The 24,759-nt window shown below is 36.2% G+C and overlaps 1 protein-coding gene across 1 annotated transcript in view; it reads left to right on the top strand.

Annotated features, from left to right (window-relative positions):
• ACVR2B (activin A receptor type 2B) overlaps nucleotides 1–24,759 on the top strand; it is a 359,769-nt gene that overhangs the window by 257,066 nt on the left and 77,944 nt on the right. The window contains exons 6-7 of the mRNA XM_053713788.1: nucleotides 23,842–23,985; nucleotides 24,728–24,759. The exon at nucleotides 24,728–24,759 is cut by the window's right edge and continues 117 nt beyond it. Of these exons, the coding sequence (XP_053569763.1) occupies nucleotides 23,842–23,985; nucleotides 24,728–24,759 (176 nt within the window). The remainder of the gene's footprint in view (nucleotides 1–23,841; nucleotides 23,986–24,727) is intronic.

Below are 24,759 nucleotides of genomic sequence, written 5' to 3'. Positions count from 1 at the left end.
TCCTTCAGACCAGTTCTGGATCTAAAATTATTGAATCGCTATGTAAGGATACCAACGTTCAAGATGGTAACTGTAAGGACTATATTGCCTTTTGTTCAGCAAGGGAATTATATGTCCACAATAGATTTACAGGATGCATATCTGCATATTCCGATTCATCCAGATCATTATCAGTTCCTGAGATTCTCTTTTCTAGACAAGCATTACCAATTTGTGGCTCTACCGTTTGGCCTTGCTACAGCTCCAAGAATTTTCACAAAGATTCTCGGTGCCCTTCTGTCTGTAATCAGAGAACAGGGTATTGTGGTATTTCCTTATTTGGACGATATCTTGGTACTTGCTCCGTCTTTACATTTAGCAGAGTCTCATACGAATCGACTTGTGTTGTTTCTTCAAGATCATGGTTGGAGGATCAATTTACTAAAAAGTTCTTTGATTCCTCAAACAAGGGTAACCTTTCTGGGTTTCCAGATAGATTCAGTGTCCATGACTCTGTCTTTAACAGACAAGAGACGTCTAAAATTGATTACAGCTTGTCGAAACCTTCAGTCACAATCATTCCCTTCGGTAGCCTTATGCATGGAAATTCTAGGTCTTATGACTGCTGCATCGGACGCGATCCCCTTTGCTCGTTTTCACATGCGACCTCTTCAGCTCTGTATGCTGAACCAATGGTGCAGGGATTACACGAAGATATCTCAATTAATATCTTTAAAACCGATTGTTCGACACTCTCTAACGTGGTGGACAGATCACCATCGTTTAATTCAGGGGGCTTCTTTTGTTCTTCCGACCTGGACTGTAATTTCAACAGATGCAAGTCTCACAGGTTGGGGAGCTGTGTGGGGATCTCTGACGGCACAAGGAGTTTGGGAATCTCAGGAGGTGAGATTACCGATCAATATTTTGGAACTCCGTGCAATTTTCAGAGCTCTTCAGTTTTGGCCTCTTCTGAAGAGAGAATCGTTCATTTGTTTTCAGACAGACAATGTCACAACTGTGGCATACATCAATCATCAAGGAGGGACTCACAGTCCTCTGGCTATGAAAGAAGTATCTCGAATTTTGGTTTGGGCGGAATCCAGCTCCTGTCTAATCTCTGCGGTTCATATCCCAGGTGTAGACAATTGGGAAGCGGATTATCTCAGTCGCCAAACGTTGCATCCGGGCGAATGGTCTCTTCACCCAGAGGTATTTCTTCAGATTGTTCAATTGTGGGGGCTCCCAGAGATAGATCTGATGGCCTCTCATCTAAACAAGAAACTTCCCAGGTATCTGTCCAGATCCCGGGATCCTCAGGCGGAGGCAGTGGATGCATTATCACTTCCTTGGAAGTATCATCCTGCCTATATCTTTCCGCCTCTAGTTCTTCTTCCAAGAGTAATCTCCAAGATTCTGAGGGAATGCTCGTTTGTTCTGCTAATAGCTCCGGCATGGTCTCACAGGTTTTGGTATGCGGATCTTGTCCGGATGGCATCTTGCCAGCCATGGACTCTTCCGTTAAGACCAGACCTTCTGTCACAAGGTCCTTTTTTCCATCCGGATCTGAAATCCTTAAATTTAAAGGTATGGAGATTGAACGCTTGATTCTTGGTCATAGAGGTTTCTCTGACTCCGTGATTAATACTATGTTACAGGCTCGTAAATCTGTATCTCGAGAGATATATTATAGAGTCTGGAAGACTTATATTTCTTGGTGTCTTTCTCATCATTTTTCTTGGCATTCTTTTAGAATACCGAGAATTTTACAATTTCTTCAGGATGGTTTGGATAAGGGTTTGTCCGCAAGTTCTTTGAAAGGACAAATCTCTGCTCTTTCTGTTCTTTTTCACAGAAAGATTGCTATTCTTCCTGATATTCATTGTTTTGTACAAGCTTTGGTTCGTATAAAACCTGTCATTAAGTCAATTTCTCCTCCTTGGAGTTTGAATTTGGTTCTGGGAGCTCTTCAAGCTCCTCCGTTTGAACCTATGCATTCATTGGACATTAAATTACTTTCTTGGAAAGTTTTGTTCCTTTTGGCTATCTCTTCTGCTAGAAGAGTTTCTGAATTATCTGCTCTTTCATGTGAGTCTCCTTTTCTGATTTTTCATCAGGATAAGGCGGTGTTGCGAACTTCTTTTGAATTTTTACCTAAAGTTGTGAATTCCAACAACATTAGTAGAGAAATTGTGGTTCCTTCATTATGTCCTAATCCTAAGAATTCTAAGGAGAAATCATTGCATTCTTTGGATGTTGTTAGAGCTTTGAAATATTATGTTGAAGCTACGAAATCTTTCCGTAAGACTTCTAGTCTATTTGTTATCTTTTCCGGTTCTAGGAAAGGCCAGAAAGCTTCTGCCATTTCTTTGGCATCTTGGTTGAAATCTTTAATTCATCTTGCCTATGTTGAGTCGGGTAAAACTCCGCCTCAAAGAATTACAGCTCATTCTACTAGGTCAGTATCTACTTCCTGGGCGTTTAGGAATGAAGCTTCGGTTGACCAGATCTGCAAAGCAGCAACTTGGTCTTCTTTGCATACTTTTACTAAATTCTACCATTTTGATGTATTTTCTTCTTCTGAAGCAGTTTTTGGTAGAAAAGTTCTTCAGGCAGCGGTTTCAGTTTGAATCTTCTGCTTATGTTTTTTGTTAAACTTTATTTTGGGTGTGGATTATTTTCAGCAGGAATTGGCTGTCTTTATTTTATCCCTCCCTCTCTAGTGACTCTTGTGTGGAAAGATCCACATCTTGGGTAGTCATTATCCCATACGTCACTAGCTCATGGACTCTTGTTAATTACATGAAAGAAAACATAATTTATGTAAGAACTTACCTGATAAATTCATTTCTTTCATATTAACAAGAGTCCATGAGGCCCACCCTTTTTTGTGGTGGTTATGATTTTTTTGTATAAAGCACAATTATTCCAATTCCTTATTTTATATGCTTCGCACTTTTTCTTATCACCCCACTTCTTGGCTATTCGTTAAACTGATTTGTGGGTGTGGTGAGGGGTGTATTTATAGGCATTTTAAGGTTTGGGAAACTTTGCCCCTCCTGGTAGGAATGTATATCCCATACGTCACTAGCTCATGGACTCTTGTTAATATGAAAGAAATGAATTTATCAGGTAAGTTCTTACATAAATTATGTTTTAACATAATGTAGTGAGGTTCAGGGACCTAATGCGTGAAGTTTAAAAATGAATACAACTGGCATATTTTGTTCTTAATGTGCACTGTATTGATAAGGAATGCAGGAGCAGAACATATCCGCTTGCTACAAATAACCTGTACTCACAGTTGGTTCTCTCTGTCTAAAATACTGCAAAGTTGTAAATAGAAAAGATTTATCAAGCTCACAAAGAATTCTCCGGGTAATTCTCCTATTGGTTCTACTCCACTCTCCTTTAGAGAAGCGTATCAGCGCACTCAAATTGATTTAAAAAATGTTGGTTTTTTTGCGCTTCTCTATTGGTAAGCTGATGACATGTAAAGATAAATTTCTCCAGTCGGATTAGTATCTGCGCCTTATTTATCATTGAAAATAAGCAACTATTCTCCATGTAAGTGGTATTTGAACCAATAGCGATATTTATACAGCCCCAATAGTAGATCTGTTTTCATTATTTCGCAATTCTGTTTTTGCTCTTATTTTTATTTATTATGTTGCACTCCAATCGATATTTTGTGCCATATATATATATATATATATATTGTGTGTGTGCTCCGATATATATGTATTTTTTGCACTCCAATAAATATATGTTTGTGCTCCAATATATATTATTATTACGCCTCTTAATATATTATTTTTGCTTTTTCTTTCTAATATTGCTTCTACAACTGGTATAGAATAGATTTCTAAAGCTGTTCTCCACAGTAGTTATGGGGAACTTTAATGCACGTATTAGCAGGAAAATTGTCAGTCTGCTATAGGAGAAAAGAAATGATACATTTGTAACAAGTCAAATTAATGATGCGTACTATAGAAAATAAGACTAAAACAACTTAGTTTAACCCTTTTTTGGCACATTTGTGCGCCCCCAAAAAACGAGAATTTTACGGTCAAACTTGTCCAATTTTAGCTTCATTTTTGAATGAGAAATAGGGGTATTTATTTAAGTGTGAATTTTTGGGCGCAAATATAGGAGAATAGCAATGATAAATTTTGCCCTAAGGAGCTTGTTTAAATTCAGCTTACCAGATGAATATTCAGATTTCTTGGATGTGTTCAGTAAAAAGAAAGCCGAAAATCTACCACCACACCGCTCCTATGACTGCCCCATTGAACTCCAACCTGGAGCATCAATTCCCTATGGACATCTATACCCCCTCAGTCAACCGGAGCTAAAACACTTAAAAGAATACCTCAATGAGAACCTGCGGAAGGGCTTTATTAGACCATCTACCTCACCTGCAGGAGCAGGTATGTTCTTTGTGACAAATAAGGATTCAACCCTAAGACCAATAATTGATTACCGGGAATTGAACAAAAGGACCATCAAAAACAGATATGCTTAGTATTTTCACTCAGTTATTCCTAACAGGTGTAAACTCAGCCTCCTGCAGATTCTAGGATCTGTTTGTTCTTGGAGATTCTGCTCTCATCTACTTCACCCAACTTGTGAACAAAGCCTTATAACCTCAGCATATTCAACTACCCTCTGACTACCTGTGGCCTCTGTAATTTCTAAGCCTGCACCGCAATTTGGGAGAAGGTAAAAGATCGTTTTCTCACATTATTCTGCAGTTTATTTCCTAGGAAGTCTCAGCACTACTAAAGCTTACAAGTGGTTAACAGCCCCATTCCGGATGTATTAGGAAGATTACCTAAGAACCAGCTACTTCAAATCCTCAAGTCCCGGAACTTGGCTCCTCCCACTAGTGACGTCATCAGAAGCGTCACTAGTGCTCCAGTATTCACTCATCACCGGTCTCCTGCCTGTGCATTCACAGCAATACCTAGCCAACAACTAACACTAGTAAGTGACTTTTTGACATCCATGCTATTGCTTGAAAGTGTTTAATAACATTATCCGGTATCGATACTTGACTCCTCCCACATGAGGATCTTTCTATTTCTATGTTTCCAACTTTGCCCGAACTAAGTGGTACATAATGTTTATCCTAATCTAGCAATCTTGAATTTCAGCTACATGCACAAAGTAGTCTGTTGCAAGGTAAACTGCTACATCTTCTAATAAATCACCTAACTCCACCTTACCTTTCTGCCTCATAGGAAGGTTGGTAAAAAAGGTGAAACAAAATATTATTGAATATCAACTCTGCAACTGTGATCCATATAAAAATTAGTAACATTTCTGGTGTTAACTGACATAATACTAAGCCTAAAATTAATGGATCCAGCAGAGCTGCCGCAGTTTGTTTACTCTTTATCTCAAAGAGTTGATCAATTAAGGCAAGGCCTAAGGGAGCTGCAAATCGAAAACCAAGCCCTACATTCCATAATAAGATTCTATAGCACAAAAACCAGCTTTAAGCGAACCTTAAGTGTCTCTGCCTGAGACTTTTTCAGGAGAAAGGAAACATTACAGGCAATTTAAAAACGCCTGCAGTTTGTTGTTTGAATTAGAAAATAAAGCCTACACTTCTGACAAAACAAAGGTATTAACTGTCATATCTTTCCTGAGAGGAGAACCTAGGGTATGGGCAGACCAACTATGAATCAGATGACCCCATGCTGACTTCTTTAACAAATTTTTTCAAGGCAAAGGATGACCTGTACCAAGATATTAACATACAAAACACTGCTGAAACAAAGATGCGCAACCTTAAACAAGGAAAGAGGAATGTGGAGGATTACATCACAGAATTTAAAAGGTATGCAACAGATTTCCAGTGGAATGCCATTGCACTCAAAAACCAATTCAGGCTGGGGTTATCAGAGGCCATAAAGGACGAGCTAGCTCGCACCGAACTCCCCAAAACCATAGAGACTCTGAGTATGGTTGTACAGATCGACAGACGCCTTAGAGAAAGGAAATCTGAACGAAGTGCTACAGAATATCCACCTAGACCTACATGCTACCCACAACATGATTACTCCACCCCAAGCAGTAATAAACCTGCACCAGAAGCAATGGAGATAGGTGTAATCAGAGGGCCGCTAACCACAGAAGAAAGGAATCGCTGTAGAACTCTACAACTCTGTATGTACTGCGCAAATTCCATTCATACTGTAAAGGACTGTCCTCTCTTACTGAAAACAAAAAGACGTAAGTTACAAACCATACATACAGCATACACTGAACATAAAACTAATTACTGCCAACTTTCTTTATTTTTACAGTGGGACCTAAGCAGAATGAAAACTGAAGCCATCCTTGACTCAGGAACATCGGGGAATTACATAGATAAAACACTGGTTGTAAATAATAAAATTCCACTTATGGTGAAACAAAAACCTGTATTCATTAGAGTTATGGATGGTTCCACAATTACTGCAGGTCCCATTACACACAACACAATTCCACTCTTGGTTTCCACACCTTGTGGTCATACAGAATATCTATCTTTTGACGTATTACCTTCTCCACTCTTCCCAGTAGTATTAGGATTGGATTGGTTACAGCTCCACCAACCCAATATTAATTGGGGGAATTTCAACGTCACCTTGGGGTCGCTCTACTGTTCGCAAACTTGTTACCCTAAAAGCCTCCTATTACACATTCCTGATTCTGATTTCAGCTCAGTGTTAATTTTGACGGCAAATTTCAATTTAGTCTTAGTTTTAGTCTTTTGACTAAAATGCCATTTTAGTTTTAGTCGTATTTTAGTCATCTGAATTAATTTAGTTTTAGTCGACTGAATTTTCAGTAGATTTTAGTCGACTAAATCCCAGTAGATTTTAGTCAACTAAAATCTACGGGGTTTAGTTAAAGTGTAATGCGTTATTTAAGCATTTCTCTATCATTTGCAAACTGATTACATACTCCAGGAGTAAACATAATACCTGTTAATATTTATGCTATTAAGGTTTAAACATGCAATATAGACACAGATTTAGCCGTTGTGATATGTAACATCTTTATTAAACTTACAATTAAATAAAACCAAGTTTCATAAAAAAACAGAAGTGCAACTTTAAAATATAAAAAAAACCTGTAAACTGTATTGGCTAAATTGAACATATTACCCAATATAAAACCTTTAACAGTTCTCTGTTAATAATTAAAACAAGTATCAAGTAACTCAACACAACAAAAAGTTTCTGCAGATAGCACAGGCACAGCATAACTTAAAGGATTACTTTCTGTTATAATTTTTAAGCTAAACAACTAACATATTAAAGTTAATAAACATTAATTAAAACCTACTAACCTATATTTTCTCCAAAACGAAGTTTCATAACGTTCTAAAAGTTATATCTTTTATTTGCCGATGATGTCACGTTATCCTGCCCACTATTTTCAGCACACTGTGTTCAAAATACTTAAACCAATAACTTTGTGTTTTAAGCGCCATTTTGAAACCTAGGTATTGTAAACGGATTGGTACAGAGCAAAGGATACCCACGGAGTGGGTTTGGAAAACAATTAAATGTGCAGACAAGATTTCTGATATACGGTAGAGATATGTTAATGAAATGCTATTGATAAAAAGCGTATTTGGGGTAGTTAGTAACAGGCATAGAAAATATTTACTTACAGTGGCCCTTTAAACCCATACTTGTGGGTTATGCTTATTTCTATAGGAAGAATCAATTGATTGTTCACAGATTCGAAAAAGTTTCGGCAATGATATTAGCGCTGCTCTAGAACTTCCAAACTCATTATATACTCCTGGAGTAAAGGTTTATTAACCTGTTTTTATTTATGGTATTAAGGTTTGAACATGCAATACAGATTTAACAGATTTAACTGTTGTGGTATATAACATGTCTTTATCTTAAAATTTAATAAAATTAAGTTTCGGAAATTTTACAAAAGAGCAGTAATTAGATATGGATTGATTATAACAACTTGCATAAAATGTTTTTGTCAGCAAATTTTGATTTAGTTTTAGTCATAGTCTTTTGACTAAAATGTCATTTTGATTTAGTTTTAGTCATAGTCTTTTGACTAAAATGTCATTTTAGTTTTAGTCGTATTTCTAGTCATCAGAATTTCTTTAGTTTTATAGTCATTTTAGTCTAGTTTTAGTCGACAAAATTAACACTGGTTTATATGTAGCTATATATGTAAAGTAGCTTTCTTAGAAATTTCAGGACAAATAATCAGCTTCAGTTGGTGATTGGTTGATCCATCCATTTTTTTTTTTAATCTTTGCCTTTTTAAAGGGTTATTAAAACCTTTTTATTTCATGATTCAGAGCAAGAACTTTTAAGAGATTTTTTCAATTTACCTCGGTTAATGAATTTTCTTTCTTCTTTATGGCATTGTTTGTTGAAGATCATATCTAGGTAGGCTTAGGAGTGTGCATGTTTCTGATATACATTTAAAGGGACACTGAACCCAAATTTTTTCTTTCGTGATTTGGATAGAGCATGACATTTTAAGCAACTTTCTAACTTACTCCTATTATCAAATTTTCTTTATTCTCTTGGTATCTTAAATTGAAATGCAAGAATGTAAGTTTAGATGCCGGCCCATTTCTGGTGAACAACCTGGTTTGTCCTTGCTGATTGGTGGATAAAGTCATCCACCAATAATAAAGAGCTATCCATAGTTCTGAATCAAGAAAAAAGCTTAAATGCCTTCTTTTTCAAATAAAGATAGCAAGAGAACGAAGAAAATTGATAATAGGAGTAAATTAGAAAGTTTCTTAAAATTACATGCTCTATCTGAATCACGAAAGAAAAATTTTGGGTTCAGTGTCCCTTTAAGCACTAGTTGGCAGCAGTGTTTGCATGATGTATAACATGCAAGTGTATTGTTGGCTGTCACATTGTGCATTCACGCTTCTGAGCCTAGGTATGCCCTTCAACAAATGATACAAAAGAACAAACTACATTTGAAATCAGAAATTAATTGGAAAGTTTTTTATAAAATTGTAGTAAAGGGGCAGTAAACACCTTGAGATTTTTATGTAAAATGTTTAGTTGTGTTGTAAAACAACTTTGCAATATATTTTCATTTATTTTACCTCCTTTTCATGTTATTTAGCTCTGAAAATTGGATTTTCTAATTCTCATAAATGGAAATGCTTCCCCTAATTGGATTTAACAGAAAACGACGCAAAACAATGCATTTTATACTAATATTATGACCGTGGCTAGCGTTGTTTTCTGCCGACCCAATTGGAGATTGGTTCCTCCAAATAAGGCAAATGCTGGGTGGTGATTGGCTAATGAAGACAAGATGCTAATATATTTTGCAAAATATTCAAACTTGGCTGATGTGTTATGTTATAGCAACACAACATTAGTGTGGGGGGGGTGTTAATTACAAGGCATTTGCTGTCCCTTTAACTGAAATGTGTATTTAAACCCAAACTTTTAAGTAACAGAAATAGTTTGCATTATGCATTTAAAGGGACATTAAACACTAAATAAATCCTAGATAGAATGATGCTTTTAAAGAAAACATTAGTCCGAGAATAACATGTAGATCTATCTTTTTAAGTTTCATTAGCTGTTTATATATTGATAAAATAAGTGTAAATTTTCTATAAAACAACGGGAGCTGTCATGCTGTAACTTGGGTTACTTTCTCTGCTGTGGCCGATTAGGGAAAGTTGTAAACCGGTCACTAGATTATAATAATTCTGCACTTCCTTTTCTAACAGGAACTAAAATACTCACAATTTCAGAATGGAATTACAGGAAAAGGGGACAAAATAAATAATGAAAGTGTATTGCAGAGTTTTTTTGTTTGTTTATGTATATGTATGTATATGTATATATATATATATATATATATATATATATGTGTATATATATATATGTGTGTGTATGTATGTATCTGTGTGTATATATGTGTGTATATATATATATATATATATATGTACATGGAGCAAGAGTTCAGTCTTTACAGCATATATGTGTGTGTGTGTATATATATATATATATATATATATATAGTTTAGTATTTTATATTACCATCTCAAAATGTCCCTTTAAAATCTCTGCACTCGTAGCCCATCACTTGTTCAGTTGTGCAGTGTTTGGTTCTGTAAAGACTGAACTCTTGCTCCATGTTGGCTCCACACCAGCAGACAAACAGGAGTTCCAGGCTACGGACAGCCTGTAAATCACTAACTGCAACACTTTTTTTGCAGTGAGACCTCTTAGGGCCCTTCATTTATATTCTGATCAGGAAAATCCACCATTGATTCTTTTTTCTAAAGTTCTTTAGTGGAAGCTTAAATAAAATATCAACAATTTAAATTTAGGAATAAATCTAATTTTCTCCTCTAACGACCCTTTCTGTGAGGAATATAATGAACACAAAGCTGGCAACTCCGAACTAAGTGAGCAATGGAAACGTTACAGTGCAATAAAGTTGTTTTAAACTGTTACATTCTATTTTACAATAAATCATTGTTTTATAAATTTGATAATGTGTAAATTGTTAATATACTGAAACATTTAAAGGGGTGTTTTACTAGAATAAACAAGTGCCCTAATTAGCTAAAGCATTTTTATTAAAATAAAGCTTGTTGCTGACCTTTTAAAGGGACAGTAAATACTTTGAGATTGTATTATTAAATGTTTAATTTTGTATAGTAAAACAACTTTGCAGTATATTATTTTGCCCCCTTTTCCCTGTAATTTAGGTTGGAAACTGTGGACTTTTAATCTTGAAACTGAAAGAGCATGTGGCAGCATATATTTCTGTTAAAGCCAAACAATTGACCTTTTCTTAAAGGGACTGTCAAGTCTTAAAAGGGATACTAAACCCAAATTTTTTCTTTTATGATTCAGCTAGAGCATACGACTTTAAGCAACTTTCTAATTTACTCCTGTTATCAAATTTTCTTCGTTTTCTTTGTATCTTTATTTGAAAAAGAAGGAATGAAAGCTTAGGAGCCATCCCATTTTTGTTTCAGCACCCTGGATGATGATTGCTGATTGGTGGCTAACCTAAAATGGGCTAGCTCCTGAAGCTTTCATTCCTGCTTTTCAAATAAAGAAACCAAGAGAACGAATAAAATTTGATAAGAGGAGTAAATTAGAAGATTGCTTAAAATTGCATGCTCTATCTGAATCATTAAATAAATAAAAAATTGGGTTTAGTATCCCTTTAAACTTACATGATTCAGATTAATGTCTAAGCTCTTAAAGGCCATCTCTTATCTGCAGTGACAGTTTTTCACAGTTAGACACTGCTAGTTGGTGTGTGCCGTATAGATAACATTGTGCTCACTCCCATGAAGTTATTTAAGAGTCAGCACTGATGGGTAAAAATGCATGTCTGTCAAAAGAACTGAGATAAGGGGGCAGTCTGTAGAGGCTTAGATACAAGGTAATCACAGAGGTAAAAAGTGTATTAATATAACTGTATTGGTTATGCAAAACTGGGGAATGGGTAATATTTTTAAACAATCATCATTTTCAAGTGGACTGTCCCTTTAACACAATAGCTTGCTCCTCCATATAACTCAAGTTGGGGTTGGAGTACTGACCTTTTGAAAAGCAGTTGCAGCAAACAAGGCGTTAAACTGTTCTAATAATGTTTATTCCCTGCTGATATGTTAATCTGTTCAAAGACTGCAGAAAATTCTGTAATTACAAGGTATTTAAAAGGGACAGTAGATAATATTATACAGAAATCGGGTACACATAATTAAACGCATAGTTTAAAGGGGGACTCTAAACCCAATTTGTTTCTTTCAGATAGCACATGCAATTTGAAGCAACTTTCTAATTTTACTTCTATTATCAAATTTTATTTGTTCTCTTGCTATCTTTATTTGAGAAAGCAAGAATGTAAAGCTTAGGAGCCGGCCCATTTTTGGTTCAGCACCTGGGTAGCGCTTGCTGATTGTTGGCTAAATGTAGTATCCCTTTATGTCTACACTAGACTTGAGATACACTTCCATTACGGAGTTGGGCTCGGTTCTATGATTGGCGCCTTATAGTTACTGCCAACTGTCTTACTGGCTGTGTCCAGCTCAGTCTTTAAAGGGACAGTTAACACCAGAATTTTTGTTGTTTTAAAAGATAGATAATCCCTTTATTACCCATTCCCTAGTTTTGCATAACCAACACAGTTAAAATAATACACATTTTACTTCTGTAATTACCTTGTATCTAAGCCTCTGCAGACTGCCCCCTTATTTCAGTTCTTTTGACAGACTTGCATTTTAGCCAATCAGTGCTCACTCCTTGGTAAATTCATGTGCATGAGCTCAATATTATCTATATGAAACACATGAACTAATGCCCTCTAGTGGTGAAATACTCTCAAATATAGAGGCGGCCTTCAAGGTCTAAGAAATTAGCATATGAACCTCCTAGGTTTAGCTTTCAACTAAGAATGCCAAGAGAACAACGCAAAATTGGTGATAAAAGTAAATTGGAAAGTTGTTTACAATTGCATGCCCTGTTTGAATTATGAAAGGTTTTTTTTTTTTGACTGTCCCTTTAACTATGTACAATATAATATGTACAATATGTAACCCCTTTTTGTGGGATAAGCAATAATATTATGTCCTTTAAATCAAACTTACTGAAATCTGCATTTCTTGGCTCATGTCTCTACATAACTCACACTTCGCTTTAAAGGGACATTCTAGTGTAAAAAACACATGCTCTTAATCATTAACTTAATAAGTGTTTATCCCCCAAAAGCGGATAAAACCAAAGTCCCACTCAGGAGCATAAAGGGGCTGGTTAAACACATAGGGCTAGATTATAAGTGGAGCACTATTTAGCACTCCCGCACGAGCGTTAACAACGTGTGCGCAGGTTAGCATGTGTATTACAAGTTGAAAGTAAAAGTTTTGCGCGCAAGTGAAACACGTAGTATGCTAACTTCTGGATTTCGAATTTGCGTCTGCGCACATAAACCCAACAGGAGTACACTTATTCTTCATTTGTGTTAATCTGACGTGGGTTATCTTCAGATGCATTATGTATTAAATATAAAACATTGAAAAATATTGATAATTAATGTAAATAATTATTATAGCTGTACTAAATATTCTAAATAAAATACATAGTATTTATATATATAACAGTATCTATAATAATTATTTTTATCAATATTTCAATGACGTGCTTTAAGATCACTAATTCTGCATGTGCGCTAACCCAACACCGAGTTAGACCTAAATCGTGAAACCTGAAGCGTGTTATGCATATTTTACATTCCAATGTTCTTCACATAAAAAAATATTTTTTTATTAGTGATGGGATAAACATTCCTACCAGGAGGGGGCAAAGTTTCCCAAACCTCAAAATGCCTATAAATACACCTCCCACCTCACTCATACCTCCGTTTTAAAAACTTTGCCTCCTTAGGAGGTGATGAAGCATGATGTGCTTCATTTCTTCAGTGAAAGGCGCTTCTAAGCATATTGAAGCCCAGTTCCTCTCTAAGTGCAGTGTTTGTCTGAGGGATGTGAAGGGAGTACTGCCTGATGACACCATGGGAAAGCTTTTCATAAGAGACTCTGTAAATCAGTCGCAGGGATTCATCTGCTGCCTCCCTTTATAGATCGACAATATACTCTTGACTTGTACCATTACCTCTGCTGATATGTTTCAGTACTGGTTTGGCTGTGTGCTATATGTGGATGGGTGTCTTACACGGTAAGTATATACTTTTTTTTATATAAGACACACTCAGCTATGGATCGGGCACTTTTTAAGTAAAGTTGTTATATATTGTTTGTATACATGCCTTGAGTCAGTAATTCAGTGCTCTTTTTTAGCCACTCTTTTTGTGGCTAAATATTTGTCACGGTTAGTAGAGTCTGTGAAACATACAGGTTTTTTTTTTTGAGCTAGTAATTTATTTAAAAAATTAGGATGCAAAGTATTATGTTAGTCTCATGGAATGTTGATAATCACATTTTATGCAGCTATAATAGAAGTATCCATTAGGCTTTATTTAGCTACATTTTTTTTTTTTTTTGTATACCCAATCAAAATTCTTACCTGCTTTTAAGAGTGATGGGTGTATTAGAAATCTACTACATATTTGCATGTCACACATGTGATGATCCTATTTATGTCATAGCGTGAAGTGTCATCATTTTGCACAGTTTTTTGGCACCAAAATTTTCCCGACAAAATTGCAGTTTTAAGCTCCGCCCCCAGCTCATTAAGTGCTCTCAGAAAACACTTGGCTTTCATGCAGCATTATTTTATTAATCAGTTTTCTTTTTTAAAATTTTCGCTCTGTTTCCCATTCTCTAAAGCCTGTTATATATTTCATATATAGGAGCATGAATATAAATTTGCAAAATAAATGTATTTTGTTTTTTTGCAATTATATCTCAAACTGAACCTGATGTTACCATAGGATTTGAGCTCTCTTAACACGTATCTACCAAAGCTAAGTGTGTTTGTTGTAAAAAAAAAAAGCCGATCTAAATTCTTCAGCTCAATTATGTGGCTCTTGTTTTGACAATTTGTTAAATGTTGATACTATATCTATGAGTACAAATGCACCCACTGTTATTCTATCTCAGTCTAATGTACATAGCATTCCTGCAGAAATGAAAGATTTTATTGCTGCAGCTATAGAGAAGGCAATGACTGCTATTCCGCCTTCAAATAAACGTAAAAGGATTTTGAAACATTTTCCTAAACCTAGTGAATTAAGTTCTGACTTTCAGTATACTGATGTATCCTCTACTGATGGAGTTTCCTCTGATTCAGAGGATGCCATGTCAGAGACAGATATAGACAAATCTTTTTTATTTAAAGGGACAGTCAAGTCCTAAAAAAACTTTCATGTTTTAAATAGGGCATGCAATTTTAAACAACTTCCCAATTTACTTTTATTACCAATTTTGCTTTGTTCTCTTGGTATTCTTAGTTGAAAGCTAAAACTAGGAGAGTTCATATGCTAATTTCTTAGACCTTGAAGACTGCCTCTAATCTGAATACATTTTGACCACTAGAGGGAATTAGTTCACATGTTTCATATAGATAACATTGAGCTCATGCACGTAAAGTGACCTAGGAGTGAGCACTGATTGGCTAAACTGCATGTCTGTCAAAAGAACTGAAATAAGGGGGCAGTCAGCAGAAGCTTAGATACAAGATAATTACAGAGGTAAAACGTGTATTATTATAACTGTGTTGGTTATGCAAAACTGGGGAATGGGTAATAAAGTGATTATCTATCTTTTTAAACAACAAAAATTCTGGTGTTAACTGTCCCTTTAAGGTAGAATATATTCGTTCTTTCTTAAAGGAAGTTTTGTTTACTTTGGGTTATGAGGAGTCTAAACCTCCTGATGATAAAGCTAGTAATCGTCTAAATTCTGTATTTAAGACTACTGTTATTACTCCTGAAGTATTTCCTATTCCTGATGCTATCTCTAATGTAATTGCTAAAGAATGGTCTAAGCCTGGTACCTCTTTTAACCCTTCTTCTAGGTTTAAGAAATTGTATCCTTTACCTGTAGCCAATTTAGAACTTTGGGAAACCATTCCTAAAGTTGATAGGGCAATATTCACTCTTGCCAAAAGTATTACTATTCCTATAGAAGACTACTTCTTTTAAGGTTCCTTTAGATAGGAAGCTTGAATCTTATCTAAGGAGGGCATATTTACATACTGGCTATTTTCTTAGACCTGTTATATCTATGGCTGATGACAGTTTAGAACAGCAGTTGTCTTCAGATTCTAAATTATCTAACATTATTGTTTTACTTCAACATGCAACTCATTTTATTTGTGATGCTATATTTGATGTTATGAAGATCAATGTCAAATCCATGTCTTTAGCCATTCTAACTAGAAGAACTTAATGGCTTAAATCTTGGAATCTCTCTTTTCAAAGTAAAAATCTTTGTGGTTCACAATTGAATTCTATTATCTCCACTGTTACTGGGGGTAAGGTAGTGTTTCTGCCCCAAGACAAGAAATCTAAGGGTAAATTTAAAGCTCCCAATCGTTTTTGTTCCTTTAGTCAGAATAGAGAACAGAAAACCACTCCTTACCCTAAGGCCTCTGTCTCTAATTGGAGACCATCTCCCAATTGGAATAAATCCAAGCCTTATAAGAAACCAAATCTTAAAGCTATTTCAAAGAGTTTGGACAGACTCTATCCAAAATCAGTGGACTCAGAATATAATTGCTCAGGGGTATAGACAACGATTCAGAATAAGACCTCCCTTGGGAAGATTCTTTCTTACCCATGTACCAAAAACCCAGTAAAAGCTCAAGCCTATCTGAAATGTGTTTCAGATCTAGAACTTTCAGGGGTAATTGTCCCAGTTCCACAGCAGGAACAACGATTGGGTTTTTATTCAAATCTATTCATTGTACCAAAGAAGGAAAATTCTTTAAATGGTTTTGTAAGAGTCCCAACTTTCAAGATGGTGACTATAAGGACTATTCTGCCTTTTGTTCAGCAAGGTCACTTCATATCTACAATAGACTTACAGGACGCTTACCTTCACATTCCGATTCATCCAGATCACTATCTATTTCTGAGATTCCCTTTTTTAAACAAGCATTACCAATTTGTCGCTCTTCCGTTTGGCCTTGCAACAGCACCAAGAATATTCTCAAAAGTTCTAGGTGCCTTTCTATCTGTAATCAGAGAGCAGGGTATTGTGGTGTTTGCTTTTTTGAATGATATCTTGGTACTAGTTCAATCTTTTCATTTAGCAGAATCTCACACAGAACAACTTCTGTTGTTTCTTCAAAGACATTGTTGGAGGATCAATTTACCAAAGAGTTTCTTGATTTCTCAGACAAAGGTCCCCTTTTTAGGTTTCCAGATAGATTCAGTGTCCATGACTCTATCCCTAACAGAAAAGAGACGTTTGAGATTGTTTTCAGCTTGTCTAAACCTTCAGTCTCTATCATTCCCTTCAGTGGCTATGTGCATAGAAGTTTTAGGTCTCATAATTGCAGCATTGGACACAATCCCTTTTGCTCATTTTTATATGAGACCTCTACAGCTTTGCATGTTGCACCAATGGTGCAGGGATTTTACTCCGATATCACAACTGATATACTTAAATCCCAACACTCAACTTTCTCTGACTTGGTGGTTAAACCATCACCTTATTGTTCAAGGGGCCTCCTTTGTTCGTCCTACCTGGACTGTGATCAAAACAGATGCAAGTCTCACAGGTTGGGGAGCCGTTTGGGGGTCTCTGACAGCACAAGGAGTTTGGAATCCTCGAGAGGCGAGGTTACCAATCAATCTTAGAACTCCATGCTATTTTCAGAGCTCTTCAGGCTTGGCCTCTTTTAAAGCGAGAATCGTATATTTGGTTTCAAATAGTCAATGTCACAACAGTGGCATATGTCAATTATTAAGGGGGGATTTGCAGTCCCCTAGCATTGAAAGAAGTATCTTTTATACTTTCTTGGGCGGAATCCAACTCTTGTCTAATCACTGCGATTCATATACCAGGTGTAGACAATTGGGAAGTAGATTATCTCAGCTGCCAGACTCTACATCCGGGGAAGTGGTCTCTCCATCCAGATGTGTTCTATCAGATTGTGCAGATGTGGGGTCTTCCAGACATAGATCTGATGGCCTCTCGTCTAAACAAGAAACTTCCCAGATACCTCTCCAGGTTTAGGGATTCTCAGGCAGAATTGATGGATGCTCTAGCAATTCCATGGTTTTACCAACCTGCGTACATTTTTCCACCTATGGTTCTCCTTCCAAGAGTGACCTCAAAGATCATAATGGAACAATCTTATGTGTTTCTGATAGCACCAGCATGGCCTCACAGGTTCTGGTATGCGGACCTTGTCCGAATGTCCAGTTGCCAACCTTGGTCACTTTCTCTAAGACCAGACCTGTCTCAAGGCCCATTTTTCCATCCGGATCTCAAATCTCTAAATTTAAAAAAGCATGGAAATTGAACGCTTCGTCCTTAGTTATAGAGGTTTCTCTGACTCTGTGATTAACACTATGATACAGGCTCGTAAGCCTGTTTCAAGGAAAATATATCAACAGGTTTGGAAAACCTATATTTCATGGTGTTCCACTCATGATTATTCTTGGCATTCTTTTAGAATTCCTAGGATTCTACAGTTTCTTCAGGATGGTTTGGATAAAGGTTTGTCTGACAATACTTTAAAAGGACAAATCTCTGCTCTTTCTGTTTTATTTCACAGAAAGATTGATAATCTTCCTGATGTTCACTGTTTTGTACAGGCTTTGACTCGTATCAAACCTTTTATTAAACTATCTCTCCTCCTTGGAGTCTAAATTTGGTATTAAAGACTTTGCAGGTTCCTCCTTTTGAGCCTATGCATTCTTTGGACATTAAACTACTTTCTTGGAAAGTGTTGTTTCTTTTGGCTATCTCTTCTGCTAGAAGAGTTTCTGAATTGTCTGCTCTCTCTTGCGAGTCTCCTTATGTGATTTGCCATCAAGATAAAGCTGTTTTGCGGACTTCGTTTAAATTTTTGCCTAAAGTTGTGAATTCTAACAACATCAGTAGGGAAATTATTGTTCCTTCCTTGTGTCCTAATCCTAAGAATACTCTTGAAAGGTCTTTACATTCTTTGGATGTGGTAAGAGTTTTGAAATACTATGTTGAGGCTTCTAACGTTTTCAGAAAGACTTCTAGTCTATTTGTTATTTCTTTTACAAAGATATGACGAGTCCACGGATTTCACCCTTACTTGTCGGTTATTAACCTCCTGCTAACAGGAAGTGGCAACGAGCAGCAGAGCTGTATATATAGCCCCTCCACCCCCAGTCATTCTCTTTGCCTGTGTTATACTAGGAAGAGGTAAAGTGAGGTGTTAGTTTTAGGTTCTTCAATCAAGAAGTTTTTTATTTTTCAAATGGTACTGGTGTGTACTATTTTCCTCAGGGGGATATGGAAGAAGTTTGGAACCAAGTTGATGATGGAAGAAGTGTGGGAACCAAGTTGATGATCTTAGCAGACGTAACTAAGATCCACGTTGGTTCCCACAGAGTGCTGAAGGTAGTGTAAGAAATCTTCAGAGTGGAGAACAGCTGCATGCTATAAGCATTGAGGTATGTTCAGTCTTTTTTCTGAGGAGACCTGTTATATCAGAATGGCTGACATTTTATTCTTTGCTTTAAAAGGGGTTAAAGTAGACCTGTTTTTTAAAGAAAGAAAAAGGGTGTGACTTTAAAATCCTTTACTTAAACATTTTTGGTTCATTGACATATTGGGTGTTTGTAAGGGACACTGGGAGAGGCAGCTCATTATTTTATTGTGTTTTATAAAGGGCTTCAGCAGTATGAGTTGTTTTTTTTTAGGGGGACCACTTGGTGTTTTTTCCTAAGCGCTTCCTATGCGGTATTACGGATTAGTTTGTGATCGCCCTTAATGGGTGGGGCCTATTTTCGTCCACTTGGTCTTCTTTGCATACATTTTCAAAATGTTACCATTTTGATGTTTTTGCTTCTTCAGAAGCAGCTTTTGGTAGAAAGGTTCCTTAGGCAGCTGTCTCAGTTTGATTCTAGTGCCTATGATTTAACTTTTTTGATTTATTCTGAAAACTTAATTATTCTTTTGGATTTAATTTCTCAGCGGAAATAGCTGTTTTTATTTTATCCCTCCCTCTATAGTTACTCGTGGACTTCCACCTCTTGGGTATTATATCCCATCAGTAACTAGCTCGTGGACTCTCGCCCCCTATATGAAAGAAAACATAATTTATGTTCGAACTTACCTGATAAATTAATTTCTTTCATGGTGGCGAGAGTCCACGAGACCCACCCGTTTTTTTGGGGTTATGTTTTTTTGTATAAAGCACATAATTTATCCTATTCCACTTTTTTATGCTTTTACTCCTTATACACCTCACAAACTTGGCTATACGTTAAACTGAGGTATGAGTGAGGTGTATTTATAGGCATTTGAGGTTTGGGAAACTTTGTCCCCTCTTGGTAGGAATGTATATCCCATCAGTAACTAGCTCGTGGACTCTCGCAATCATGAAAGAAATTAATTTATCAGATAAGTTCTTGCATAAATTATGTTTTATTATAGCCCTTTGCAGTCATCTAGCCCAGGGCTTGACAAACCCAGGAGCCTGGTAGCCATTGGCTCCTAGAATTTTACGATACTCAAATTATATAAAGATATGAATACTATTTCTCCTAGAATTTTACCACAGGCTCCTAACTTTTTGGGTTATTTTCTATATATCTATATACAAATACCTATGTCTCTGTCTGGCTCCTAAAAGTATTTGTTGACCTCTGATCTAGCCCATAGTAAGACAGGATCAGTAATGCAAAAAAAAATATTAGTATTATTATTTCATAGCACAGATGTTTATTAAAAATGCACTCACAAACAAAAAGAAAAGCCATAATACATTTAAAATGTATTTTAAAAAAAATATATACTTGTAGCAAATGGTTCAATTTTATATTTACATTTCCTTGCCACTTTGTTTCTTCTCTTGCTTGTCCTCTTCAATTTTTGATGTTTGTCTAATTTTATATTAAAATAAACCCCCCTTTAAAAAGACAACTACCTTCAGGTATACATTGTATAAGAAGTTGTATTTTCCAGTTAAAGTGAATGTCAATTTCAGCTATGAGTGCAGGGGCACTTTCATTGATGAAAGTTTACATTGCACCGGATTTGTAGAAATACTTACCTTTTACTTCTGCAAAGCCGGATCGATGATCCCCCGCCTTCTTCTTCCTGCTGTACAAACACAGCAATGACGAAAATGGCTTCCTCCAATCACAGCCGGGCATCACAAGATGGACGCTCTGGGTTTCAAGCCATGATTGGAGGAAGCCGGTTTTGTCATTTCTGTCGGTCAGTACAGAGGAACGGAGGCTGGGATCCGCGATCCGGCTTTGCAGAAGTAAAAGGTAAGTATTTCTACAAATCCAGTGCAATGTAAATTTTCATCAATGAAAGTGCCCCTGTTTTTAAAAGTATTTTTAAAAACCGGGCACTCATTGCTTAAAATTGACCTTCACTTTAAAGGGACAGTATACACTCATTTTCATATAACTGCATGTAATAGACACTACTATAAAGAATAAGATGCACAGATACTGATATAAAAATCCAGTATAAAACTGTTTAAAAACGTACTTAGAAGCTGTCAGTTTAGCTCTGTTGAAAAGGCAGCTGGAAAGCCCACTGCAAGTGGCAAATAAGACACTCCCCCCCTCCCCCTTCTTTTGCATATGAAAAGACCCTTTACACAAACAGGTGCAAGCTGGAGAAGGTAGCTGACGGTATTCATTTAAAAATAAGCAAAACTATACATTTATTTTTAAAAAAAACTTTATGGGCTATATAAATAGATCATCTACAAAACATTTATGCAAAGAAAAAATGAGTGTATAATGTCCCTTTAAGCTGCCTTTCTTGAAGTGAGGAGCTCTGAGTATTTGTGTTTTTATATTTTAACCCCTTGGGGGCATCTCTAAAATAGCGAGGATCACATTTAGCTGTAGGGAAGGGGCTATTGATTTTAAAAATCATTTTTGCTATGAATTCATCTCTGTTTTTGATTAGCAGATACAGGTGGCCCTCGATTTACAACGGTTCAATTTGCACCGTTTCAGAATAACAACCTTTTTTTCAGTCATGTGACTGCTATTGAAAAGCATTGAGAAGTAGTGCATTGATTAAAATAGCCAGTAGGTGGAGCTGTCCGCTTGTGTTGCAGCAATGATATGCAAGCCAAGCAAGCTAAAATGAATCATTATAACTAGACCTGAGCTATCGCAGCTTTCATAGGAACAAGATCTTCCGGTCTATAAATCAGTCCAGATTGGAATGCATAGAAAGAATTGTTTGCAGAAAAATGCAAGTAAAGTGTGTGTTGTGTAATTATTTATTAGGTTTATAATCCTGTTTAGCAAAGGTTTTTGTTTATGTAACTTAGTTTAATTATATATTCTGTGTTGTGTGATTATTTTATTAGGTTTATAATGCTTTTTAGCATTTAAAGTCTTCATTTCAAAGCTTTAAAAATAATGTATTAGGTGTTACTTATGACAATTTTGAGAGGGACCTGGAACCTAACTCCCTCACTTCCCATTGACTTACATTAAAAAGTGGGTTTCAATTTACAACGGTTTCGATTTACAACCATTCCTTCTGGAACCTAACCCCGGTGTAAACTGAGGGCTACCTGTACTCCCTGATAACGAGACTTTTTCTGCAAGATTACTTTGTGCAGTAATACAGAGCTTCATCATTCTGCACACTAAACTATTTGCTTCGGAATGTTCTTGCCATACTTTTCAAATTCATGATTTGCAACTTCAGAATGCTTCCATAAATCTAAAAAAAACTTTTTTAAGAATGAAAATATTGTTTAACTTAAAAAGCGTATATAATGCAATATTTTACTGTTTTTGTCACTTTATTTATTTTTGCATAGAGTATTTATTCCCAAAGAGAAATGGCATGAAAAGATTTGGCTTTTTTTCACCACACACTTATCCTTATATCACTTTGTCACCATCTGCTGAGATTTGTCACACCCCAGATCACTGCTTTATGCAATATGTAATCACAAATTACTAGAAAATAAAGCAGTAGGAAGCCGTCCTTATCAATTCCTTGTATAGTGACACTGTTGCCTCCATCTCTCTGCTGCTAGGAGCTGCTATAGAAGAACTGTATGTTCTGGTTGCCAGATAATCAAAATGTCAAATAGCTACAAGGGACATAAAACTCAAAAAAATTCTGTTGTACATTTCAGAGAGGAGCTGAAAGTTCACCTGTTTTCCTTGAAAAATATATTAAGCCGTTGACTTGATTTTGATACGAACAGGAAGTGTTTGTGTTCCTAGGGATAGATTTCTCACTAACTGCTTAGGACAATCCCCACACCACTGTTGGTGAGCAATAACACGCCCACCGGCATAAACACCGCAAATAAATATTTATCTCTCTCTATTGTGACAAAAGAATACATTTTTCAGTGTCGCTTTAATAGAAATGATCAAGAAAAATATTACTAATGTAATGTTATTGATATAATGTATAACTTACTCTAAATTAACACGACAACTGGTTAAGTCACTAGTGAAGAAACTGTATCACGAGTACGGGTCACCCATTGTGTAAATCTGCCAACAGGATTAAATGCATATATTTGTCCTTCACTTCCCTTAAAGGGACAGTTTACACAAAAATTTTCTCCCCTTTAATTTGTTCTCAATGATCCACTTCACCCTTATATTGGCATTTGAAATAGTTGATTTAGCATGTGGTATCCCCACCTATTCTGAAAGTTGGTGGCCGCAGGTCCAAACTATAGATAAGCTTTGTAAACACAGCCAGCAGAAGAAACTACACTCCCAGTGGCATATAGCAGAGATAAGGTAATAAAATGTTGATTTTCCATTTTTCTCTCTAAGTATTGGTGATTGATTTACGGACAGATATACGATAAAGAAGCAGGTATATGTACACATTGTGATAAACTAATGAGATCTGATTATACCTACAAGCTCAACCCATGTTATTAGGTTGTGGCTTCAAAACACAAAATAAGAGCTTTAAAATACACCAATAAACCATAAAAAGCTAATTTTCATACGTTTTTTACTCTGCAGTTGGTAAAAAAAGCAATTGTAAACACATTAAGGGAAAAACTATTTTACAGTATACTGTCCCTTTAAACTTTAACCCCTTGCTGTCAGAGAGATTTGCATTGCAGACAGGGGGCTTAGAACTTGCAGGTGATACATTTGTAGCCTAAAGCATTGATTAATTTATTTAATGCCCGACTACTGTTTAGCCTAAACTAATAACTTTTGCTTTTCTAGGAGAAGCAGTCGTGGCAAAGTGAGAGAGACATTTTCAATACGCCAGGCATGAAGCATGAAAACCTCTTGCATTTTATTGGAGCTGAGAAGAGAGGATCAAACCTTGAAACTGAGCTGTGGCTGATCACCGCATTCCATGATAAGGTGAGACCTGATCTGGTCAGAAAACCCAGAAGAGATGTCATCTTTTAAACTTTACAGATGTATGTGGAAAATGAGTACTATAAAAGCATGCAATTGTACTTGTGATCAAGAATGTGTTTGCAGTTTCTTCACCTTTCTCATATATATTATAAAAAGCTCAATCTTTAGTTATGCACTTAATCACAGTGCAATGGTATTATACGTCTGCATGTGTATATGTTTGTATTTATCTATGCAAGACAATTGCCTGGACAACACCTCATATCTTTGATAGCACGCTTAAATTACAGGGTGCACATCAACTGACGGATCGCTAACCCCAGGCAGACTTTCTGCAAACACCCCTGTGGTTTTAACAGAAATATACAAAACATGAAGTTTCTGCTGTTTGTATATGTGTGGTGAATATATAGTGGGGTCTGCAACCTGTCTGCTCCGCCTTCCATGGCTTGGAAAATGCATCCAGTTTATACTTTGAGAGCTCCAAGGGCAGAGGATGTGCACCCAATCTATTCTTAGCAGTCTATTTCCGTGTTTTGTTTGTATTTTCTAGCGACCACATCTATCTAGAGCACTCTTTATTAAAACCTTGAGTGAAAGGTTGGGGTTTCAAACCAAAGCACTAAAGAGGGCCCATTGAGAGGCCCTTAGGTTGATCATCTTGAGACATTTTTTGTACACAATTTTATTTATAATACCTGGATAAATTATGTTTTTTAAGTATATTGTCTGTGTTTTGTAGGGCTCACTGACAGATTATCTGAAAGGCAATGT

The sequence above is a fragment of the Bombina bombina genome, chromosome 5, assembly GCF_027579735.1.
Source record: "Bombina bombina isolate aBomBom1 chromosome 5, aBomBom1.pri, whole genome shotgun sequence".
In the NCBI taxonomy this organism is placed as follows: Eukaryota; Metazoa; Chordata; class Amphibia; order Anura; family Bombinatoridae; genus Bombina; species Bombina bombina.
Note: the sequence above shows the minus strand (reverse complement) of the source record. Positions and strands in the feature narration are given on the sequence as shown.